Source organism: Gopherus evgoodei, chromosome 13, assembly GCF_007399415.2.
Source record: "Gopherus evgoodei ecotype Sinaloan lineage chromosome 13, rGopEvg1_v1.p, whole genome shotgun sequence".
In the NCBI taxonomy this organism is placed as follows: Eukaryota; Metazoa; Chordata; order Testudines; family Testudinidae; genus Gopherus; species Gopherus evgoodei.
The window spans coordinates 3,102,484-3,127,964 of NC_044334.1; the positions used below are offsets into that span (position 1 = coordinate 3,102,484).

General features: G+C 52.0%; 1 protein-coding gene across 5 annotated transcripts in view; it reads right to left on the reverse strand.

Annotated features, from left to right (window-relative positions):
• Positions 1–25,481, reverse strand: part of SGSM1 (small G protein signaling modulator 1) — an 80,612-nt gene that overhangs the window by 15,224 nt on the left and 39,907 nt on the right. For 2 of the 5 annotated variants that reach the window (XM_030583135.1, XM_030583140.1), the window contains 16 exons: positions 23,784–23,946; positions 22,041–22,193; positions 21,330–21,397; positions 20,561–20,706; positions 19,739–19,870; positions 17,783–17,907; positions 16,335–16,397; positions 14,114–14,181; positions 12,486–12,649; positions 11,169–11,298; positions 8,698–8,836; positions 7,500–7,564; positions 6,667–6,812; positions 5,287–5,415; positions 4,545–4,727; positions 1,552–1,623 (listed from right to left, as the gene is read on the reverse strand). In XM_030583135.1, coding sequence (XP_030438995.1) covers positions 1,552–1,623; positions 4,545–4,727; positions 5,287–5,415; positions 6,667–6,812; positions 7,500–7,564; positions 8,698–8,836; positions 11,169–11,298; positions 12,486–12,649; positions 14,114–14,181; positions 16,335–16,397; positions 17,783–17,907; positions 19,739–19,870; positions 20,561–20,706; positions 21,330–21,397; positions 22,041–22,193; positions 23,784–23,946 — 1,946 coding nt within the window. The remainder of the gene's footprint in view (positions 1–1,551; positions 1,624–4,544; positions 4,728–5,286; positions 5,416–6,666; positions 6,813–7,499; positions 7,565–8,697; positions 8,837–11,168; positions 11,299–12,485; positions 12,650–14,113; positions 14,182–16,334; positions 16,398–17,782; positions 17,908–19,738; positions 19,871–20,560; positions 20,707–21,329; positions 21,398–22,040; positions 22,194–23,783; positions 23,947–25,481) is intronic. The other 3 variants (XM_030583136.1, XM_030583138.1, XM_030583137.1) reach the window with 3 other exon arrangements.

Here is a 25,481-nt window from a genome sequence, read left to right on the forward strand (position 1 = left end):
GTGACAGTCACTGTGCTCCCTGTATACATTCAGAGACAATCGATGAGCGGCTTTCACTGCTTTCACCTCCTGCTAGCTCTGTGGTCCCAAAGCCAGATGAGAGAGAGCTGGGTCCTAGTTTGGCTTGCACATCATCAACAGAACGTAATCGTGTTCTGATTGCCAAATCAGTTACAGCCGTGCAGCCCCACAGGCAACAGACACTGGGGCAGGACAGGTGCAACTGACGGCAGCGTCTTTACTGTGCATGACAACGGAGGAGCTAGAAAGACCCTAGCTTTCCTCTCAGATCCCAGGATGAGCATGCAGGGCTGGCAGCTGCAACAAAGCACCATTTTACCTGTAAGCTTAGTGGGTTGACGTAGTCACTCCCACACAAGCAAGGGGCTCACAATGCCATTTTACAGTCACTTTCCATAGCCATCATGAATTTTTGAGCATATTAACTTCAAGCACAGCCCACAACAAGATGCTCTGGCGACTGACATTCTGGAAGTGACCTAGACTCATTCATGTCACATTAACAACAGTTTAAGGGCAACGATGTTGCACAACATTCTGCAGCGCATTTATGTTCGAGTTTAGGGACTGTCACAAGAAGGGGCAAGAAATCTGCTCGAATACTCGGCTGCTTGCTTTGGATGCCCACACAGTTCGTGCAGAGTTAAGTCAGCATCAATGCAGACAAGCTGCGCAGGACTCCAGTGCATTTGGACCTCCTCTGGGTCATGAGTAAGAAATGGAGCCAAATTCAGGCACTGCATAAGATCGACTCCAGCTAGAGGCAGAGCACTTAGCAGCTCCATTCTGTTTATAACCACTACCCTGAGGAAGTTTCACTCCACAGAGAAGGGCCCACACATCTTGATTCTGGCTCTGTTCTGTCTGCAGTAGCCATTCAGGATGCTCCAATACATTTTCTAGGATTAGCTGAATTTTATTTTGTATGTCACCAAACTGCAGGTCTCTGCCACGGACCTGGCCATGTAAGACGACAAAAACTTCACCACGTGTTGTGTCCACTGAAGCCTCAGCTTCAAACATCCAGCCTCACTCGACCTAGCCATACACAGTTTCTGATTATGTACAAAAGGCCCGGCCAGTACTCCTTGCAGTGACCGCCGTCTGTGCTGTATTTTAATGCAGAAAGGCACTGTGTATTTAGCAGGGCTGTAATTTGGGTGCACAAATGGCTATTCATATGTAAATCAGTTCATGGTGCCAAAGCAGGAAGCTAATGAGGGCCAGGTTGGCACATGAACAAAGTTTGCAGAAAATGGGGCAAATCTTTCATTTGGAGTTCGGCAGGAGGTCTGGATGTCAAGTCCTATCAAGCAACACTCTGCCTTGATCTCCACAGCCTTCAGAGTAGCATGCAGGCTGCAGTGGAGTGAGCCACTCTGAGCTCAACTAACTGCATTTTGGACATCCCTAATATAAGCATGTTCAACACTGGCAGATAAAGCTCTGTGTATCAACCCAAGATGGAGTCACACTAGAGGGTGTGGCAGCTACTGAGCAGGCACCAGCCTGCAAAGCTGGGTGGGTTACCTGTGTGCTGGAGCTGGAGTCACTCTGCAGCCGGGCGTGGCTTTGCCTGCCAGAGCTACAGCTTTGGGAAGACTGCAACAGAGAAGAGTGGAACAGTTCAGGGAAAAAGCAAAGCACAGGCTTATACTGTCCCCACCCAGATCCCCAGGGTGACGCTAATGCAGCAGCAGCATTGTAACCTGCACATCTGCACACAAGGATTGGGGGGAAACTGCACCTGATAAATCCTCATATTTAAATCAGGGAAGCAACAGATTTACAGGACTTGGGATGTGTCATACTGGGTCAGGTTACTGGTCCTGAGTTCAGCATCCTGCCTCTAGCAGTGACTAGTGCTTCTTGTTGGAGGAGCGCTGGCAATTAAGAAGAAAAAATGACCCGAGATGTCCCAGGTGAATTGTTCAACGCCGTACATTTGAGGACGAGAAGAGTTGCTTTCTTCTGGTCCTTGGGGAGGTCAAGCTGCATTCCTGAAGTGCCAGAGCCTACTAATCCTGATCCTGAGTCAGCAGTGAGCTGATTAACCGCATCTGAGTCTACATAAGTAACCAAACCACAGGCCATAACCCATCCCCTCCTCCCTACACACGCTCTTGGGGTTTAAAGTATTGTAATTTCAGAGAGACTGTCAAGACGGACGGACTAGAAAAGCAACAGCAGCATTTTCGGACTCCAAGCTGAAGTGGAGCAGGTCGCTCTACTGCTGTGTATCTGTAACGAACCATGAAGCACAGGAGCAGGAATCTGCAGCCTCCTGTGCCCACCCCGGTGTTGTACTTGTTGGCCGGGTCTCCAGTGGGGAGGGGACAGGCAATCGCTTTCTCCATAATCGCGGGGACCCTTTGGAACAGTAGATTTCAGATTTAAGGTAGGGAAGGGGTGATCCTCTACACCCATTGGCTCTGTCAGGGCCCCTCCCAGGAACAGAGAGATGGGCCAGGTGCCACTCAGCCACACAATGGAGGCACCACTGAAATAGGAATAATTCACTGAAATGCAGTAAATGCCAAATTCTCGCACCTGGCTCAGTGCAAGAGCTGTGTCAGCTTAGCTCCTGCAAGCAACAAAGGGATCTGTGCACTCCCTGCATATCCCCTACTCCCCCACCCACAGCATATGGGTACACAGCTACCTTCATCTCTATCTGACAGATTCACCAACCAATACACACATACACACACTCCTTCAGAAGGAAGACAGATAAAGCCGCAGTGGAGCAGAGCTGCAGCTCAGACAGCCTGAACCTTCCTTTGGCCTTCCTTGATATGGTTTTTGCTTCCAGTGGATGAGGTCAGGTGACTTGCCTAGTCTCTTGTTCTGTTGCACAGAAAACTCTCCCCCTGGCACTGCAATGCCCTGATCTGCAGCTGGCACCTTCCCAAAGCCCTTGTATGGATGCCCTGCTCCAATTTTCTTTCTCAGAGAACAAAGCTGGACTGAAAGCCCTCACATGTATCTGTGTTCAAGGCTGTTTCCTTTAACAGACTCTGCCCCCCACCCCGGCGCTTGTTCTCTAGATTTATTTTCCTTGCCATATGCCAGTCCCGGAACAGCAAGCCCCCCAAGGTCCACATCTAAACCCAACAGCTTCCTTCCCACCTGCCTATTCCTGTGGGACCAGTTCATCGCTCTGATGCAGAGCGGAATCAAAGGCACTCAGCTGCGTTCGGCAGCAACGAGACAGAAAAGGAACAGGGATCCAAGTGAAGATTTCATGTCTTCGGAGACCTGTCTGCCAGCTATTCCCTTAGCTTCTGACCCCTGCAGGTCTGTACATCCCACGGGCCTGAGTCTCCTCCCTCTGACACCAGCTCAACACGGGTGTCACTCCACTGACGTTATTCCTGATTTATACCAATCTGAGTGAGAAGAGAATCTGGCTCCAGGTTACAGCCCTCCTTTCTCCTCGACCCCAGGAACATTGGTGTAAACAGGGTCTGAATGGGCCCAGTGCGGTGGGGTGGGTGTTTATTCATGGTCACATGCTATTGAATGCGGGCTGCTGGGCTCCCGTGCCCTTTTAATAACTGTTCTCTTGTTACACAGACTCCCAGGCTTGCGAGTGGGAAGTGCTGCCTCAGAGAGGTGCCCAGGGTGGTGTTTAATGTTCCCACGTTACTGCGGGGAGGAGGGTCGAATCTGTTCAGTTTTGTGTTGTTAAGAGGAACCCTTAGATACTGAAGCCAGTTCCTGTAGCTTCAGACACCACCGAACAGAAAGATCACACCTGTGTACACCTGAATGAGACCGGACAAGGGCATGGCCCTGGGCGTCTATCTCTGAGCTGATCCCTGTGGGCATGCTGCAGTCTGCACCGATCAGCCATTAACTCAGAAGGGAGCAGTTGTCTCTGCTCCCCTGCACCACTGCCCCCCTCCCCTCTCTCTGACACTGCCCCAGACGAGCCCCTCAAACCTCCATGCTAACTGCCCAGCTTGGTGCATTGCTGCAATTGCTCAGTGGTGGATTCTCTGCCTACCAGCACACACGCTAGCTGAATCAGCTGATTCATCTTCGACCCCAACCTTTAGATACCAATTAATGCAGCTAGAACCTATTTTAATACAATATTATGGTGCTGGCTAACCGAACCCAGAGGCTGGCTGGCTGGCATGACTGCAGCGCAGGTCTCGGTACTTCCAGGGGCATGGGGATCACAGAGGCTGACGCTCCCATGGGGAAGGCAAAGGCTAGAAGAAGACACAACTCTATTCCATAGCCACAGGCAGCACCGTGAGCAGTACAGGCCCAGGGAGGCGAAAGGGAGAGATATACCGGAGAGCAGGAATCAGACCAGTCTCTCTGTCTAGCTGGGAAGTGAAACAGTCACTGTAAACAGTGTTTGCAGAGCAGCAGAAATGGGGAAAGGCAAAGCGGGAGGGCAGGAAAGAGAATGGCAAATGGGCCAACAGTAAAATACCAGGGAAAAGGAGCCCTCTTCCCCCCGCAGGGCAGATAGGAGGCCCCACTTGGCAGACCCTCAGCCGGCTCACCTCGTTGCTGACAGTCGAATCCCTGTGCATCATCCTCTGAATGTGGGTGTCCAAGCTCACCCCAGAAGAGCATTTGGCCAGAGCCGCAGCGTGGGATTCCTTCTCCCTTTGCCGAACGATGGCCTCGCAGCCCAGCCATTCCGCCATGATCTGCTCGTAGCAGGCCCGGATCTGATCATCAACCTGTAGCATTCAGAGAGAGAGAACCCGCCAGGACAGTCCGAATGGGGGCATGGCTGCCCCTCTGCATGACTCCGCCCCATACATGCTCCCCACACCCTGAGCACGCTTTATACCCAGGCTGAGTGCAAGGCTTCTGATGTCTGGTCTGAGCTCCGGTGTGGCACAGGCAGAGAAGTTCCCCCCGTCAGGTGCCACATGATGGAGAAACTGACCCAGCTTCTTCCCTCCCCGAGAAGCTGCCAAATGGTTGAGCAAAGTGCTCTTGGAAGGGGATCAACCTCCAGCCAGGCAGCAGCACCTTAATCCCTGGCTCATCCTGGTGTCAAGGCACTCAGACCTTTCCCCAGGCACTGCTGAGTCCCAGCCAGTGCATGCCCAGCACCTGTCTGGCTCACCCCTTCCCACCCTGTCAGCACCACCAATCAGAGCCAGTGGCGCAAAACTTCAGCCACTGGAGGCTGGACACTAAAACCGCAGCTCTGTCCAGCTGCCTTCACCCCAAAGCTTCCCAAACCCCAGGTCTCTGCCCTAGCAGCAGCCAACCCAGTGGGAGACTGACCTCTCTCCTCTCAGCTCCCGTCATCCCAAAATGGTAGTGACCCAAGAGGAAGGGCCAGACGGCTTTCCTGATCTCAGGCTGGATCCCACCGTAGTAGATGAGCCGTAACAACTCCTGCTCCTCGTAACTCTGCGGGGAGAGCTCAGCCAGTTACTGAAAGGCCCAATTGGCTGGCATTTGCAACAACAATCCCTGCCCTTTTGCAGCACCTGACAGCGCCCCAGGATCTCTGGTGCACAACGGTCCCATAGCATGCACTCTTTTTGAGTGCCAGGCTTGGACACCCAGAGCCTGACATTTTTCCAAGGTGCTGAGCACCCCCAAACTCTACACTCCAGCACTCAGCCTGAAACAAAAACAGAGGCACCCAAAGCCAGGGGGCACTTGGGAAAACACTGGCCTTGAAGGGCCTTCGTTAAGCCAGGCAGGGCCCTGTGCAGCAGCAGCAGCCCTGTTGCAAGGGGAGGAAGATGCAACATAGAAAAAAAAGGGATCTGGCCAAAGTGACAAGGTCATTCTCGTGCCTTTGCATGGCCAACAATGCAGCTCCATAGTAGCAGCCCCGGGGCGGAGTTTGCACCTGCAGGGACCACATCACTCAACCCTGCTGTGGTAAGAACTGAGCCCCATCCACACTGGTGATCCCACCATTGCTACCCTTGGCCGAGCTGCCACACTGGCAAGTCAGAGCGAGAGCTGGAGACAGGGCCAGAGCCCTTAACTCCATGGCTCCTGCTCTAACAGGTCTAGTAGATAGGGCTCCTGGGCTCTGGCACAGAATCGTTATGAAGCCTTGGGCATGTCACTTTTGACCACTCTGTGCCACTCTTGCAGCATCTGTGAAACGGTGATAACAGTGCTCCGCTTCAGGGAGCTGCGTGCCTGAATCAATTCATTATCATTTTAACAAAGTTGTGAGACACTTGGGCGTAAAGGGCCATACAGATGCAGAGCAGATCGTTAATGATGACTGGCCAATGCACAAGTGCAATAAATAGAAAATGTAACGTAGGGAAATAAAACAGCTGGTAGAAGTCAAAAAAGAAAAAAAAAGTGTCAAAATGGCTTAGGCAGGCATCCGGACTTCAGCCATTCAGTACGGCTATGCTTTTCTCATGCGCCCCAGGAGTGCCCTTCTGGGGAACCTGAAGCAACAAACAGCAGACCGGATCTAGATAATCCAGAACCCAGCTGCAGTGGTTCGTGAGCAGCATTACACAAGCAGATACAGCCCTGCACTAACACACAGAAGAGTCTCTGCCAGAGATGCTTGCAATGTTGTCATTAACCATTGGTAAAATAACCACGGAGAAGCTTTGTGTTGCAATAATTCTTGCCCAGGCTGCGTTCCAGCAGGCTAACTAGAACGCTGGTCCCTACCGTGCTATCCTGCAGGTATTTTTGCCATATCTCTGCAGTCAGTCCACAGCTGGCATTACATGGCAGGTCAGGAGACACAATGTTGTGGTTAACCAATGCAGACAGGTGGGTTCGCACAGTGGAGAGATGTCGACAGTACGCCAGCCCTGCCAGGTGGAAGCAAGGATTCATTCAGAACAAGGTGCTTGGGCAGCCCCAGAAAACACAAAAGGAAGCACAGAAAAGACCCGGAATGCCAGTGAGTCCGTCCCCCCTGGGGCACTGGGCAATTGGCCATCAGTGCCAATTTTCTAGGGCTTTTTCCAGTCTAATTCTAAGAGTCACAAACAAGAGGCCTTCCTCCTTTGGGAGACTATTCCCCAGCCAGATACATTTCACTGCCAGGAGGGATTTTCCTGATCATGGGCAAATTGCTGCTACTCTCTTTAGCTCACTGGGCCAAAGCCTGTGATTTGGAGCCCCCGTCACAGAGCAGGACCCCGTTGTGCCCAGGGCTGTGCAAACGCAGAACAAAGAGAGTCCCTGCCCTGGAGAACTTGCAGTCTGCGTTTATATACAGACAGACAGAGGAGTACAAGGAAACGAGGAGACGATATTGGTCAGCATGGCGGGCCGTGGTTCTGGCACATGAGCAGCCAAACCCAAATTCTGGCCCCACACTATGTACATGCAATTGGTTGACAGCACTAGTGTGTGCACAGGCACCACGTATGGTATCAGACTGATTTCCTGGGCCAGCTCTCCTCTTTGTCATACTGAAGCCGAGCTGTAAAGGAGAGGAGAATCTGACCCGTCCTGTCTTAGAGGTTCATATGGAGAAAGAGAGCACTCACAGCCATAGAACGCTCGGGAGAGGATCTGGTATTTCATGTTGTCACACAGGAGTTTTAGGGGGGTTCTGCCAAGAGAGATAAAAACCAATCAGATACAAGAGAGGAATGGCCCCCATCACGGCCCCTGCCATCACGCAGTGTCCTGCCCTCCCCCTCCCCCCAGCACCGAGTGCTCATGTGCTCCCCTGTACAAACACCTGGAAACGCAGCCTCTCCTCAGTAATCCTATCACAGAGCAACCTGCCCCGCTCTGTGACCAGAGGGAGGGGGAAGGGGTTAACTTTTCCCCCTGGTTTGTTTACCCTGTGATAATTGTTCCATGCTAGAGGTGGGCATCTGCTAAGCAGGGAAGGGAGAGAAGAGAAGAGCCAGGAGGCTCACTCAGCTGCCGCAGACGCAGCAAGTCAGCTTGGGTTTTTTACACCTGATCAAATGTTTTGTTCATTCTAATTTTCTACTCCCGCTGCCTGACAAACGCTTACCTGCGAGGGCTGCCTGTGCTTGGGGATAAGGCAATTTAGAATCAATGTGAATATTTACAGATGGGGAAACTGAGGCACAGCAAGTAAAACTGGGATTTGCAGACTCTACGGGAGTCAGGCACCCAACTAACTCCCTCAGTCTCATCAGAAAATCCCACCCTACACTACCTGCCCAAGGCGGCAGTGGGAATATATAGGAGAGCTGGGATCAGAAACAGGGAGTCCCGGCTCCCAGGCTGGTGCTCAGATCAGTAGGCCATGCCTGTGAGGAGATTACTGTACCACCATTAACCCATTCTGGACAGTCACTCCCACGACAGGATGAGCCCATTTAGGACACAGTAATTTTGCTGCTGCTACTTGGGCTACAAAACTGCCTTCAGGTCCCTACTGCAAATTAAGGGTTCCCCATTTTTAACAGCCACCCATGCCTCACCTGGGGAACCCAAACTGGCCCTCAAAAGCCCTTTTCCATTCTGAGGATTTAAACATACAATGAAGGTGTCTCCATCTGAGCAGTAGCCGAGAGGGCGGGGGGACACATGCCCTGGAGTCTGACCTAGCCCTGACTTAGAAAATGGGTCCAATGTCTCCCCTATCATTGGCCGTCAATCACACTGACGCACTCTGGGGATCTCAGCTTGGTCCTGGGGCATGCATTCCTGCTGTTGGGACAGGCACACCAGCCACATTAACACGGCTTCCATTGGTTGTACCTTTCATGATTGCAGCCGTTGGATGGGCCACCATCAGAGGAGCTGTTCTGGGAGCACGAGGAGCAGGAGGACTTGCGGGTGCTAGGTTGCCACATGGAAGGCAGGCTGCTGGCTGGTGTGTCTATCAGCTCCTGGGGCACTGCGAGGGCAGGAAAAGACATCGCTGAGCAATTGTGAGAGGAGATAAATGGCTCACACACCAGATGAGAGAGAGGGACAGGAAAATTCTGATAGAGAGATCAATAACCCATGGTCTTCCCATGCAGATTGTATTAAACCGAGTGGGTCTGCTGGCAGCCAATCACATTGCTGAGTAGTGATGCACTTGCAGGAAAGGAAAGATCCAGGTTAGCTCTGGTGCATTCAGTCAGCTTGCTTGGGACGGCTGAATGCTGAAAAAGACCCAGGGACCATAAGGAAAAGGGGAGGATATCAGAGTCATGACTGAAGAAGAAACAGTTTGATTAAGATGCTGCAAGAGGTTAACCAGGGCAGCGCAGGAAGGCCGCTCCCAGGATGTTGTCATTTGCTCAGATCTCTAGGTGGGCTTTGAACAGTCATTTGCAATGGTTTGGGTTTGAGATTGTGAGCAAATTTTGTCTCCTGCATGTTCCCAGGTAACAGGCCAAGCAGAGACTAGCATGAACTTCCTGTTCAGAGAGCCCTGCACATTCTGGACAGCCTCCTGGCAGCTCTGCTGCTGTTCTAGCACGACCATGCCCTGACGCTCCTCTGCCATTTCTATCTGGGTCCTCTTTTGAATAATAAAAAGCGATAATCCAGTTCACTTGCACGTAGGAGCTAAGAGACGGTAGGAATTCAGGCCTCCAGATGGCAGAGGATTGTGCACACCCCCTCGGCACCTCGTATCCCTCCCTGCTTGTCGTTCTTGAGCAGCTGCTGGTGTTGGTGATGGGCACCAGGTGAAGGGATATGAGGCATGTCTCGCCAAGACCTTCTCCCTTCTGATAACTCAGTGCAGGAAAACTGTAACCCAGATGGGTCCGCTGAGCCCTGCACACGAGGATCCACAAGTGACAACATGGCCCAGGCAGCAAAACGAAAGCAACATGGGTGACAGCAACATTACGCTGATGCGGGTCAGTCCACGGAACAGTGAGGGATATGGCCAGGAGGCTCAGAAAGCGTTTGGGGATCACCACAATCTTGCTTGTAGCAGGAGTCCTCGGGGTCATCTCCCTCCCAGTGGTGACAGAGATTGCAGGGGAGGCAAGGAAAGGATGAGAATGACTGGTTACAGGAACAAAAGACGTGGAGACAGGGCAAAGGCACAAATGAATGAGGGGAGGAAGAACCCATGAAGGAGTTAGAGCCTTAGGGGAAAGTCCTATATCATGTGACAGAGGAAGATACCCTTGCCAGAGGAGCTGTCAACCATTCGTTTAACGGAGAACTCTCCACACTAGGGAACTGTACAGGAGGGTTCAAAACAAAGCTACAGAAAGGGGTGTCTCTGCCGTTCGTTTTACTTTTAGGCTATGTCTACACTAGCACTTTTGTCGGTCGGGGTGTGAAAAAACTACCTCCTGACCGACAAAAGCGCCGGCGTGGACAGCGCTATGTTAGGGGAGATGCACTCCTGCCAACACAGCTCCTGCCACTCGCTGGGGGTGGTTTAATTACGCCAGCAGGAGCGCTCTCTTTCACCAGCTACTTGGGAGACCTTACAGCGGCACAACTGCAGCGGCCCAGCCAGGGCGCTGTGCGGTTTGTAGTGTAGACAGACCCTTAGGCAGAGTTCTTCTGTGCCTCAGTCACACACAAGTTACTGGGCAAGATACAGGAGTAACTGAGTGAAACTCTCTGGCCTCCATTATTCAGGACATCAAACCAGATGATCTAATGACCCATTTCTGTGTCAAGCAACCCAACAGGATCATCCCCACCTGCTCCAGGAGGAGGGGCTGGGGCAAAGCTAGCTACGCCAATGTGAATTTTCTCACAGGGCATCGTTCTCCCCTTTTTGTGCTGCTGGAGTAGCACAGATGGGACCGAGGTAAGGCCCAGGATCTGGCTCACTGGGGTTGATGAAGTGTTTCCTGATTTGCACCACTGCGAGAGAAGTAAACAGGATTCCCAAATAACACATTCATGGCCACCTGCTTTTGCAGAGAGAGTGCCCAGAAAGGCTCGTGAATACAGCCAGAGCAGGCTCTTGGTCAGAGTCCAAGAATATTTGGGGAAGATTCTTTGCAACATTCACAGAGCTCTCTTGTACGGGAGCCTGGGGCCCTTCTCCAGCTATGAAAGCAAAGGGTTCATTGCTGCCAGCTTGACTGAGCAACAGGTAAATCCCAGTGATGTTGAAAAGGCAATTCTTCCCCAGACAAACCCTGTCTTGGAACGCTTTTCAGCAGGGACTTGTGCTGTGTGTTTCCAGCAGTGCTGGCAGCGGGCTATTACCACTCCAGCAACAAGCCACATTGCATGTCATTACTGAGTGCACCTACCAAACTCTGACTGCATGCCGGGGTATATTATCCGGAAAACGTAGTCCGTAGCTTCATCATCTTCCTTATCAGATGCCGACTCGGAAGAGCCCTGGGGACTTCGCTTTCTTAGCTTTGGAAACACCTTCCCCTACATAAATAAGAACTCCTGTTTACAAAGCCAGGCCATGTGTTTACATTCAGGGCAACCTCAAATGCCACTTTGCCACTGAAAATGCTGTCTGATGCAAGAACACACACGCTCTCCCACTGACCTAGGAGTTCACACATCCACAGCACTCGCTTGGCTGGAAGATCCCCGTGCTTTTGATTACATTCCCATAGACAGAAAAGTTTACCCCTGAGGTAGGAGCTATGATACAAGCTTGTACCAGAGTCTCTGAAACAGCAGAGCCCCAGCCACCGTAACTTGCATTCAGAGACGGGGTTCATAGAGCCTGCAGATCCCAACATGCAACATGGCCAGACTCCTCGCTCAAGACAGGGCATCGCACATTAAGACCAATTGCAAGGTCTGTTGTAGGGCATCAATATACCTGTGTGTTAAGGTAAGAGCATCTGCAACCTGCTTTATGTTATGCAAGTTAGATATGACCCTCTGGCTGCAGGAAAACTGCCCAGTGGCATAAGCCAACAGGCAGAGCCTGGTCACTCCCATCTTACATGAGTTTACTAAGTAAGGGGGAAATACATCCCTGTCCAGAAGGGCAGCTCAAGGTATCACAAGTCCCACTTAAACGCTACAGGCTGAAGTGGTGCCCAGGTCTGATGCTGGCCTTCTGGTCCAGGGGTGCATTTTACCCAGGGTATTGACAACTGCATGGATAGGAGTCTTTGCCTGCAATAAAGCGACACCTGTTGTATTCATCAAGCTCCCGTGGGCAGTGTTCTTTCTTGGTAGCTGTGGTTGCTGGACAATGTGCATGTGCGAGATCGGGCGTTTTCCTGCACTGCAGTTAGCCCAGACCGTGGCCCAGGAATACGTGTCCATCAGCAGGGTAAATTTATAAAGGGGACGCACTAAGATATAAGGTTTCATTTTTCATAGGCTGCAGGTTCCCCTCTGCTACATGGCCTCCTTTCTACAGGGGGTGCAGATCATGTCATCACCTGCAACTCCTGTCCAGTGCTGGGCTCCTGGGGTGCTTGACTCCAGAGGCATCCACACCCTGGGATTTTTCAACTGTAGCTGCCCCTAAGTGCAGGCAGGTACCACTCTGCAGCACCAGCACCAGCCAGGAGCCCATGTCAGCGAGGGGTGAGAGCACAGTTACTGAGCCTCTGCATTCCAACCCACACTTCAGTCAAGGTTCCTACCTTCCCCCTCTGTGACCAAAGAGGTGGGTCCAGCTGTCCATGAGGGAGGAGACCATTTTCTAGGCAGGACAGAAACTGAAGCAGGTGTCCTCCTTTGGGAAACCTGAGCGGAGGCCTCTGAATTCCATCTTGACTCACCAAAACTACTGTCCCGCCGCTGTCTACTATTAGCAACAGGAATGAAAGCAGAGAAGATGCACAACACAGAAGTTAGGGAAACAGGTGCCAGAGGTAACCCCACCAATCTGAAACCCCAGGGCACAGCACAGTGGAGTCATCCAGAGATGCTTCCAGGGGAGAAATAAATACAGAACATGTACATGCAGCTCCAGGCCAGGAGTTATCTGAACTTTCCTCCCACAGGTGGGAATCCATCCCAGGCAGAAGGCCTAGGCACCACTAGAGCCTCAAGTAAACTCATAGGCTCTGCACTGGAGGAAATTCACCCCTACTGAACAAATGGAAAACTGCCTGCAACTGTGGGGCTGGTGTGCATATTACTGCACCTAGAGGGGTCAGCAGGGATGGTTAATGACCCCAGTGACAAATCAGCTGAGCCGAGATTAACAAGAATTCAGACAAAATTCCAGCTGTGCAGGCCTGGGCTTTGCAATTATAAACTTGGCCTGAAATCCTAGCAGTGAGTTTGTTTCTGTTCCCCTGCGTAGGTCTCTGTCCCTAATGAACGTAATGCAGCAATTAAGGAAATCTTCTGCAGGAAATGACTGTTGCTGTTTCATGGCCACCACGTGGAGTGCTGTATAAAACCGGTGAGACAAGCACAGACCAGCCAATCATGTCTCTCAGCAGTGACAGATCAAAGGAGTCTCCTAACACAGTCGGCCCACGGCCCACATTGTGCTCACTTGATAAGAGGAAAGGACCCTTCTCACACAACATACATTTCTAGAGACGGTCTTATAGCACTTTACTGATTAAATATAAAAGGTACCACTGTAATGCAGACACCTGTACGGTGGACGGCGGCAGCCAACTGGTTTACTGCACCCTGAATAACAGGGATTAGAGGACAAATTTTGCCACAGGCACAGAAAACGTATTTACATTTGGTATGACAGTGCTTGGCTCTGGGCTCTGCCCCAAAGTCTGCACATCCTGAAGAGACGAGACACAAAGGGAACATTGTTACTCACATTTTACAGATGAGAACCGGAGCCCAGAGAGACTGAATGACACCCAGGGAGTCTATGGCCGAGCCAGCAACAGAACCCAGGTCTCCCGCGTCCCAGCCTGTCGCCTTAACCACAAGGGCTCTTCCCTCTCTGGTTACACTAGAACCAGAGGCTCCAATCCCAGAAGCCCCTTCACAAAGTGCCAGAGAGTCGTCACTGCCCAGCCCTGCAGGCAGCCCCTGCTTTTGAAGGTCCCCCCCCCGGAAGAGCCACGTAAGAGCAATCACACAGAGCTCAGTTCAGCTACCTTGGGAGCGTGAAGGGTTGACTCAAGCAAGCTGGGATTTGAACCCGTGGTTCCACAGAAACTAGGCATTTCAAGACTTGTCCTGGGCGCTCTCTGCCATCACCACATTCTCCAGGTACCTGCTGCAGCCCTCTGTGAGCAGATGCCACAAGCTGCCCTGGAGATAAAGCAATGCCCGCCTCCCTTACCCTGCTGGTGACAGTGCAGGTAGACGATCTCCTCGAGGCGAATGGTCATGGCATAGTCCCAGTACACACTGGAAGGAAAGAGGAGAGAGGTCCTGGTCACTCAGCAGAGTCCTACACCCCACAGGCTTTCAACCGTCAGAGAAGCCCCTCCGGCCATGCAACTCGACAGCCCCTTCAAAGTCATCCAATGGCAAGAGTCCGTGCCAGGCTTCCGTGGGTGTAAAGGGCACAGACCCAGTGGAAGCTGCACCCATTTACATTGGCTGAGGCTCTTGCCCTGCGGATCACCAGAACTCCCCTGACCCACCCGGGAGCTACGGAGGGACATGGGGCATATGAGCAACAGCAAGGTTCTGGCAGCCAGGTGCCTGCTGCGGGAACAGCCTGGGGCAGTGGGAACATCCCTGCACAAATGCATTGGGCCTCTTCTCTCTGTGCTTCCTAACTAGGTCAACAAGAATGAGCTGTGTTAAACCCAGGTCTGCTAAACCCATCGCTGCCTCGCACGCAGCAACCACGTGCATTGGGAGGCCTGGAGCAGCTGCCCTGCACAGACCCTTTAGCTGAAGCTGGCCGCTCCACACTGGGAAACGAGTAGCGGTGTGCTGGCCAGCGCATGTAGATTACGCCCCCCCATACTGATAGGTATTATGGGCATGGAATTAGTGTGGGGGGGCTACTGGGGGGCAGTAATCATGCTAAATTATACTCAGCTTCTTCTTGCTCACTTATGCTAAAGCATATATCCCATGATGCATTGCAGCATACAGAGCTCAGCACTTGGCTTAGACAAACAGAAAAACTGTCCCAAGCTAGATGGACGCGCACTATGAAGCAAAGGTACAACGTGGCACAATGGAAGCTGCATGAATCCTTTGTGTTCGCATGTAGCTCCATGCCCCCTGATGTCTGCAATTTAATATCCCAAATGGAAGATGGGAAAGGACACAGAGGCATCCAGGACAGAGCTGGCACAAGCTGGACAGTTAAACCTCAAGTGCTGTGACCAGTGTAAACAGCCACGCTACACCAGACGGCTAGCTTAAGGGGGTGTTTGGGCAGCACCCCTTCTGTGTGAGGCAAATGGAACACACCGTGCGAATTTGCCTTCTAGGAAAGAATGGTGCTGTATTAACTCTCTCTCCTGGACTGTGCTGCTTTGTCTTCAGACAATACAGTTGGCTGAGCTTGGGTATTTGGCCTCTTGAATATTTTCAAGAGAGAACCGCGAGGTCACCAAACCATCAGCTGCACCTTTACATCAACAGGCCAAAGGGGCTGAGAACGGGGAGGAAGGGAAATGGTTTCTCATTTTTATGCTCTCGTTGTTCTTAGTGGCAGAACCCCCCGATCACACCAGACACAGCTTGACAAAGCCTGAATGCTGCTTTCTGCCAGCTGGACGGTTTGAATTTGGCTTTGAGCAGAGGAAGCCAAAATCCAACTCCCGCCCGAGCCAGAGCATAACGTTCCTCCTCTGACCCAATAGCTGCAAACCCCTGAAACCTCCTGTCCCCTCTGCTGGGGAAGCTTCACCTCCATACTGGGGGAGGGAGTGGGGGGAGGGCTCGAAGCCAGCGTGCCGCTTACATCCCAATTAAGCCTAACAGGATCTGAGAAGTGTCCAGACCACTGCTGGCTGTCTGTGGAGGGAAACTTTCACCAGGCTGCTGAGCTCCAGGGCTCACCCCAGGGGACTCAATGCTTCCTGCACTGCTGGGTTCTCCTTTTACTTCCGTAATGACACTTCTGGAAAGTGGCTGAACAATTTTTCATTTTACAGTTCTTTCACTGCTGCTTTTAAGGACAAACAGAACGAAAGTCAAGTCGAGCCCTGCAGGCCACAGTCCTCAGCCTGATCTGAGGGACAGCTGATTGACAGGGCAGGGCCTGGCACAGAGATCACAAGAGGAAATGGACATGGAACAAAAAAACCAACCCTGTGATGGGTCCATCAGAGAAACATTTTATTTTCTTCTCTCAAAGACAATGCCTCAGAGAAGGCAGTTTCATTTCCAGGGAGGACCTGGCACAGGATGAAATCATTATCCAGTTCTTTAAGTTAAGGTGCAAGTTTTCAGCAGCAATAGCTGTCATTTAGAAAAGCAGTGCTTAAAAATAAGCAGGCATTACAGCCACCCTGTGAACGGCCTAGAGACAGACAAGGGGTGTGGGTGTATGTGTGCAACTGCAACCCCCTCCCAGAAGGAGGCATACTTACTTTGTGGTTTGACCTCTCTCTTTCTGTGTCTTGCCTGGACACTGGGAAATTTTAGAAATTAGCCTGAGGACCAAGTCAAGAACTCGGCAAAGCAATACAGAGATGAAAAGAGGATTACAGCAGGGTGTCAGTCATCCCCGCCAGCAGCACAGAGAGACCCCCCCAGAGTACACGGGGGTGAGAGTGGAGATGCCAGGAACAAAGGCAAAAAAAGAGAGACAAGTATAGAGAACAGACAAAAATGAAAATGAGTTACATGAACAATTACATTTATCTCAGCCAGGGATAATGCTCAGTTATTTCTGTCTCTGAGGTTCCTATACTATTTCTTTAGACGATTCTCTGCTATGTTTCAGGAGAACTGATCTACTGCTGGAAAGCACTTGGGAATTCTGTTAACGGTTATTGTTCAATTCAGGCTGTTACGCTTATGTCAATGAGTTGCTGGAAGGAACTTTTCTGAGCTGCCCAAGGCCTGCAAAGGCCTGGCACAGTTTGTTAATGTTAGCTTGTAAAAGGGAGTGTTGCTGTCAAGAAAAACGTCACCAACGCACATGGAAGATTCCAATATTCACATCATCGGGGAATGCTACCCTGAGGGGAGCTCGGACCCCATGAACAGAGAGGGGCCAGAGACTTCCTGGAGTCCACTAAGGACCTTGCTATTGGTTTTCTGTGGCGGTGCTCAGACAGAACGGCGTGGGCAGAGGATAAGGTCTGAGAGAGAAGGAAGAGCTACCTGCCTCAGAGCCATGTCATCCCCTTGGCCCCAACACACCTCAGCCAGCCACTCCTGTGTACACAAGCCCATTGCCCAGCGTTGTTATTCTGGAAGCTGCTCGCATCTTTTCTCCTTGCACACGGACTTCCCTGTTTATCTGCTTTGTGACTCCCTAGATCAATCAGCAGCATTAACAACCCCCCAAAAGATACTGTGGAGAGCACACCAGGTCTCTCCCTGGGAAATCACCTGGAGGGCAAAAAAGCAAATTGTTCCACATCCTTCAGCATAAACAGCCTCTCTGATTCAACTGGCTGAATGCAGCCCTCAGGAAACCGATTCCTTAGCAACGTCTCCTCTCTGTTCCCACAGCCCCTTCCTGCTCTCTGTCCCCGAAGGCCAATTGCTCTTTCTGTTATTGTTTTCAACTCCTGCATAATTGTTCTGCTCTGCTCAGATGAGCATTTCCTCAGTAGGCTGGGTAAAAACCAGCATCCACCCAAAGCACTGAACTGGATTCCCCAGGAGGTTCAGATGAGGGCTTTTCCCTGTTTACATTACACCTCTCAGAAGGCAAGAGTGAATTCAGACATCAGCTAAACATCTGGGACCTGCTCCAAAGCCCACTGACCACAACAGTTGTTCTATCAGGCCTTTCAGAAGCCTTGAATGGTTCATTTCCCTCTTGTTCTCTGGCCGACAGGCTCATGCATATAGAGCGAATCACCTTTTCTCATAGTCCAGATCTCCCACAGAACCGTTCATTAGCTGGTTGGGGGTCCATTTCAACGTCATGATGTCTGCAGTCTGGTGAAGGGATAAGTACCCCGGTATCGCCTCCATGTCGTCTCTCTTTACAAAGAGAACAGAGACAAATGACATTACTGGCCCGCAAAAAGAGCATGGATGACATTACAAGGGCCTGGCTCTTGGGATCCATGCGGCTCCAGTCTGCTGAAAGTACTGCTTGACCAACCACACACCCTGAAACAGCTCTGCCCAGCACCCAGGACCATGCGCACTTCCTGATCCAAGCACCAGGAAGGGGGATGTAAAACGGTTCATGCAGTATTGATCTTCCCCCATGAAACATCACCGCAAACTTGGACTGATCAGAGGGCTGGGGGCAGATCCTCAGTTGGGGAAAACTGTCACAGCTCCAGTGAAGCGGCTTGATCTCACCCCCCTTACAGCCAAAAACAGCCAGAATGGCAGACCCCCGAGTTGGAGGGGACATTTGTGCTAAAGAAGTGAGCCCCACATTTTGCCCTAGTTCCCTCCCCCACAGCTAGGGCTTAGCCGTCCAAACCCAAGTATGCTCACTGAAATCCCTGCTCACACAGCCACCCCAGAAGCCACGGCTTTGATCCTCCAAGGGGTTAGGATGGCGCGGAAGGGCAGGGCTCACACTCCATAGGGTCAGCGCGCTGCAGAACATAAGGCGAAATAATCGGGACTGCGGCTCCCACCTCAGACCATCCCCACAGAGGTTTAGTACCTGTCTGGGTCACAGACTCACAGGCACCGAACCCCCTAGAAAGGGGCACTCCCTTTAGTACCATGCTGTTCTTGTGGAGCCACTGGAGGAGCATCAGTCTCATTAACAGAAGGACACGATGGGCTGTTTGCTGGGCTCAGGACAGAAGGACGGGCAGACCGTGACCTCTCACATGCTGACTTCTCTCCTCCCCTGGCTCTCCCCGTTAATGCTCAGTGACAGGCCTTCAGAAGTTAGCAGTGAGTGTTCCTCAAGCTAGCCTGGCCAGAGCCTGATCTCTAGTCACGCAGCCCAGCTCGAGATTTATCTTCTCCTTCCCTTGGGAGCCGTTCTCAATGCAGCCCTCTCTGCCTGCATCCAGCTTCGAGCTGTGGGGCTCAGTGCAAAAGCGAAGCTCCCCCACAGGGTGAGGAAGGATGGCAGAGACACGCTGCCAAGCTCTGCAAAGTTGTAGGGTTTGGACCAGGAAAGGGCCCAACAGATCCAAGCGGCCCCCCACAGTCACCTCTCACCCTGGGCTTGCCGCGCCTCTTCTAGCCCAACCCCCCACCTTTGCTATAGGCTGTCAGCTGTGCAGTGTGAACTCCGGGCTCCAGCTGCACCCAGTGGATTGCTCCACTGCTGCACCCACCCATGTCCCACATGCATAGCCAGTCTGCCGTGCAAGGCCGCAGTGCCGGGGAAGGAACGGAGACAGCTCGTCTGGCCTGCGTGCTTCTGGGGGAAGAAAAAGGGGACCAGTTCCTAGTCAAAGGGAAGCAGAAGTCCCCCCGCTTCTAGCAGGAGGATCCCCATCTCCTTAGCTTTGAGAAATGGAGCTTCGCTATTTCAGTTCCCAAATTATGCACTTGCCAGTCACCCTTTCTCCCAGCCTGGGGCAGGGCTGGATAAAAAGAACAGAGCAGTGTTTTTAAGTACAGATTTGCAGTCACAGAAAGGTCTCAGATTCCTTTATCCACTAGCTGTAGCAGTACAAGGGTTATGCCCCTTGTGGGGTGCCTGCCTCCATGCGGCAACAGACACACATACGCGCACACACACACTCTTCAGCAGGTCTGATGTTCCATCTAGCAAAGACGGGGTGACACCCACTAGCTAGTACAACCAGGAGAGCAACTTGGCTTTAAAGCAGCCGTGACCCAAGTTTTACGTGCTTCACCCTTTCCTCACACACAGGGTACTTACCGGCTGCACCATGACGTTGTTTTTGCCATAGAGTAGCGTGGCTCTGGAATTCTGATGCAAAGACTCCACATAGTCTCTGGCAGACAGTGACGGCCGGTCGTCCATGCTTCCACTTGAATGCCTTTTCTGAATCTGGAAGGGACCAGCACAGGACAACTTTGTGAGCGGATTTCACCTCCTCCTGCCTCAGGAGAGCCCAGAACGCAGACGGGCTTCAGGGCCAGCACAGCAAGAAGGGTCACTCTCTTTTCTTTATCTTTTTCGCCCTCTAGGTCACCAGTTTGACACTAGCCAAGGTCAGCCCTAAACCCATGGAAGGCCCAGGGCTGCAATTCATTTGCATGAAATGCAGCTGACTGCAGCTGCCTTCATTTTTAATTTGCAGTTGCCCCTCAGAGAGATCCCAGAACACAGTGCTCCATCTTGCTCCAAGCAGCCGGTAGCCTCCACAGGCTGAGCTTTGGATCCTGCTGGAAGGATCCTGTTGTTGCAATGATTAATTTACACTTCTCCAGCCTCTTTCATTTGCAGATCTCAGTGCACTTTGCAAGCCAACTAAAGAAGCTTCAATACACCTCTACCCTGATATAATGCTGTCCTCGAGAGCCAAAAAACCTTCCCGCATTATAGGTGAAAATGTGCTACATCGAACTTGCTGTGATCCGCCAGAGTGTGCAGCCTCGCCCCCCGGAGCGCTGCTTTACCGCGTTATATCCGAATTCCTGTTATATCGAGGTAGAGGTGTACCACCCAAGTCTCTCCCCTCACCACATCGGGAGCCAAGTGAGATGCAATTCACCCCAGCTGTCCTCCAATACTCACACAGAGGGCAGGGCGCTTAGTGGGAGAGTCCTGGCGACAGTGTGAGCTGTGAATGCGATGCCTCTGAACGAGTTCGTCAGCGGAGGGGTCAGTCCAGAAGTGATCCGCCGTCTTCATCTTGGTGTACTCCAGCGCGCAAGGCCCCACTGCACAGGGGTGAGATTTAAAGACCAAGCAAAGGGCAGAATCATAGGGCAACATTTTCCCTCTTGGATCCTCACAGCAAACGCCTCAACCCCAACATTTTGGGAACAAAGAAGGTGACCTGAATGTGACTCCAAGAGACACAGCTCAACTCCTGGCCTGCTCCAGGGGCCGTGCAGTGGTGCTCTGGCTGCTGCTTAGGTGGGTTATAAGGTGACCAATCAGCTGTACATGGCACTATCTCGTATAATGTGTGTAACCCAAGAATAAATCAACAGCTCTGAGCGTGGAAAGCCATGCTTAGGTTACAGCATTCCTTCCGAGTCTTCATTTGAAAATGGTACTTGGGCACATGGAAGATGTATTAACAGTCAACGTTTCAATGGCTAAGAGAACCAATAGCTGCAGCTATTCAGCATACGCCACTGGTGGCCAGTCGGCAATTATTTCGAGTATGGTAAGATGTACTCATGCAATCCCATCTGCCCACCCCAGCTGCAGCAAGACCCATTGAAAGTCTGTCGAGTTCTCATGAAAAGATGGTATTGCGAGCATGCGGGGGGGGGGGGAGGGGAGTGTCTGTCTGCAGAGTCAGCTCTGACAGTAGGTTAAAAGATAAAGTTACCCAATAAGGAAGCAAGAATTGGTCCATCTACGGGATCCATCAGGAGAGCTTCTTTCTCATAGTATTTACTAGAAGCAAAGAAAAAAAACTGTGCTGCTGGCATACGTGCTAAAGCCAGACAGGGCTGTTTTAGCCATAGATTTCCCTATTCTTTCTGCTCCTCTGAGTGCTGCCTGCATCCTTCTGCATCCGCTGCTGCTGATGAGAAAGGACAGCAGGTCGTTCTCCCCCTCCAGAGTTAGGCAGCCCTCCTCCAGCCTCCACCTCCACCTGACACAATCCGTACCCGCCCCCGGCCTGGCCCAAACGAAAACATCAGGAGCCCCCGGGCTCAGGAATGCTGCCACGGGTCTCTAGGGTGCCTGGCACCTGCCATTCTCTCGCTGGCAGCAGGACCAAGTGAATCCTGCTGGCCTAGTACTGAACCCGCTCTATTTCAGCAAGCTTGGGGGGAGGGGTCACTGAGTCACAACCCTGGACTGCCCCATTAAGAACAGGGTCTGAATTTCAGATCCTGGGCCACAGCAGAGCTGAAAGAGAGGAAAAAAATTGTTTTGTGCTGGTCCTGTGGTGCCTTCTGATCAGCGAGGCACAAGAAAGTGAAGCCAGCTCAGCCCAGCCCAGCCCAGCCCAGCGCAGGGATGTTGGCTTTAGGGCAGGCACTGCTGGGCAGCAGCTAACAGGAAACAGCTGGCCCATGCCAGCACTCACCTGCTGTTTTCTACCAGGTAATGCACGATTTTATCCAGGACCTTTTCGAAAAGGGCTGTGCGGATCCAGAGGTGCTTGATGGCCTGGGGAGACAGGTTCGGCAGCTTCTGCACTTTGCGCACGTTCTCCTGGATGCCTTGACCCTGGTTTCGTCTTCAGAGAGACAAGGCAGAAGACAGCACTGCAGACGTCCTTTCCAACCAGGGCAGCAAGTTGAGCCATGGGGCAATGAGCTCCCTATTCCACAACTAGTGCAGGGCTGGACCACTAGCCCGCCCCACCCAACCCTGATGTGCGGCCAAGACCTGGCAGGTGCGGTGTTGGCTGCCTGGTGGGGAAAGCCCATGGGAAAGTCCACCTGCGCTAGGGACCATCACTTGGTGACAGATCCCTTCAGCTGCTCCCTGTGCAGGGCCGCCCAGATGGTGGGCCAATGGGGCAATTGGCCCCGGGCCCCGCAGGGGCCCCCACGAGAATATAGTATTTTGTAGTATTGCAACTTTTTTTTATGGAAGGGGCCCTCGAAATTGCTTTTCCCCAGGCCCCCTGAATCCTCTAGGTGGCCCTGTCCTTGTGCTCTTCTCGCACCTCCTTTCCAGGGAGGCCTGTGTCAGAGTTTTTAGAAGTGACCTTGTTAAATTAAATGGGCAATTATAAAGAAACGGAACTGAGGCACAACACAAAGGCATCCCAAGAACAGCTGCTGACTTAGGCCCTGATTCAGCAAAGCACTGAACAGGCTTGGAAGGTTTCGATTTTAATCACATGTCGGTAAACATCAATTTCACAGTACACACAAACCAAGGAAAAACTATTTCCATCTGCAATCATCAAAATTCACAGAGAGGCAAAGAAAGAAAAATGCTGTTTGAGAACTTAGTAGAGTTTGATTTAAGAACATAAGTACAGCCATGCCAGGTCATGCCAGGCCATACCAGGTCAGAGCAATGGTCCATCTAGCCCAGTATCCTGTCTTCTGACTGTGGCTATTAACTTTGCAATGTGACGTTGTGTTTCACTGGTTATAAAGCTTTAACTTTACGAATCTTAATGTGTATGGTCATTACATGATTATTGTCTATCCCGCCACCAACTTCCCACAACCAGGAAAATGTAAATTGATAAGAACAGAAAAATGCTTTAAAATAAACATTGCTATTATCCACTGAAATAATAAAATAAATGAAAATCAAACTGTGCCAAGCCTGCACATAAGCAAGCCCTTAAATCCCATGGAAGTCGAGCACCCACATGAAACAGGTCTCCAAGTTCCATTTTTGAAGGTGACTCAGACACTTCGGGGCCTACGTGTCATTGAGAGGCTCTGGGATTCGGGCCTAAGTGCTTTGAACACAATCTTTGTAAATCCTTCATGACCAGCTTCTGGGGAACGTTTCTGGTTTTTGTCGTCACTGAGACTCCAGAAAGCAGATGGCCTCTTTACAGCGCGGGCACTGTACCTCCAACCTGGTCCCCAGCTCCTCCACCAGGGCCAGGATTCTCAAACGCGGATGCCTCCCATTAGGCATCTGACTCAGTGACCTGGTTGTCAGAGGTGCCATACACGTCTAACCCCCACTGCCTCAGCACCTCTGAAAAACGGGCTCTTGTGAAGATGCCAAAGCAGAAATGTTGGTGCCTAACTTTGGGTCCCCAGGTTTGAATACTGTGTCCCAAGTCTCCACCCAGCACAGATGCAACTAGGCAGCATGCAAGGCGCTCTGGCAATGGCAAAAGCCTTACGTGTTCTCGATGAGCTGTTCCAGATCTTGGACCTTTCTAGAAAGATCTTCTGCCAGAGGGAAGCTCTTGCCCACCTTCATGAACAGGGCTGCCATCTTGTTACTGCGCAAGAACCCGGCTGCTCTCCGCTTCAGGCTGTGCAGGACACAGGCTTCCACGGCAGCTGCAACAAAGCCAGAGGGTTACTCAGCCCATCAAAGCCCCACAGAACAGCCTCCCCAGGAAACTAACTGGCCCGTAACTCGTTGCCTCAGATGTTTCCTGCAACATCCGCAGTCTCGCCCTACAAGTGGAAACCTTCCCTGAAAATGAGTCTGACTCACATTCTGTCCCAAAGACGTGCACGTCTGGCCCAGCAGCAGGGACAATCTGCTGGCTATGCCTGCAAACACACCCATTCAAAGAGAACGCATGGGACTTGCGATGAAGTGAGAATGTGCAGACTTCCTGCCTCAGTGCCGGGAAATGGATTAGACCAATGGTTCTCAAAGCTGGGCCGCCGCTTGATCAGGGAAAGCCTCTGGCGGGCCGAGCCGGTTTGTTTACCTGCCACGTCAGAGGTTCAGCCGATCGGGGCTCCCACTGGCTGCAGTTCGCCGCTCCAGGCCAATGGGGGCAGCGAGAAGTGGCAGCCAGCACATCCCTCGGCCCGCACAACTTCCCACAGCCCCCATTGGCCTGGAGCAGCGAACCGCGGCCAGTGGGAGCCACGATCGACCGAACCTGCGAATGTGGCAGGTAAACAAACTGGCCTGGCCCGCCAGAGGCTTTCCCTGCACAAGGGGTGGACCGGCTTGGAGAACCACTGGATCAGACAATCTCTCAAGGTCCCTCCAACCCTGCATTTCTATGATTGCAAGGCTTAAGATAACACAGACACCATCTATAGGCAAGAATGCAACAGGGAGAGGAGCCACACTGAAATAGAAAGCTAGCCGCTGGGATTGTGACTCTTCAGAGCATCTCAGACACGTTCCTTCCTGAAAACATCTTCACCCGTTATTCCTGCAGCCCTTTGCTCTCAAATGCTAGAGCCAGCTGTGCTCGCTGAGAAAACAAGTTATTGCTAGCAGGCCTGGGGCAACCTCGCTAATTTCAATGGCGTTGTTCTCTAGTGAGGAGACTTGGGCTCCTGGCATGGAAGCTGTGGCAAAGCCAGGACGGGCAGAAATGCCTGTACCTTGAAATCAGTCACGTTAAGATCCACAAGACTAAATAGTGTTGATTCGTTAAGACACAAAAAATAAGTGCCTGCCCCCTGCATTACCCCAGTGATGTGTCTGGCTACACCTCCTACCTGAACGATTCCAGAGTGCTCTGAGTGAATGCTTTGATTATAGGTAAGGCTGCATGTCTGTCACAGAGGTCACGGAGTCTGTGACTTTCCGTGACCTCTGTGACTTCTGAAGTGGCTGGAGCAGCTGGCTCAGGCAGGCTGGGCAGCCCCTGGGCCAACAGCAGCAGCTTGGGGGTCGGGGGGCTATGAGCTGGGGGAAGGGGTTGAGGTGCAGAGCAACGATTACCTTGAGGAGGGGGGTCCCTGGCTCCCACTGGCATATCTCTGCAGCTCCTAGGCAGAGGGGCCAGGGGGCTCTGTGCATCTCCCTCTCAGTGCCCATTGGCTGCAGTTTCTGGCCAATGGGAGCTGCGGAGCCAGAGCTTGTGGCAAGAACAGCGGGCGGAGCCCCGTTGGCCGCC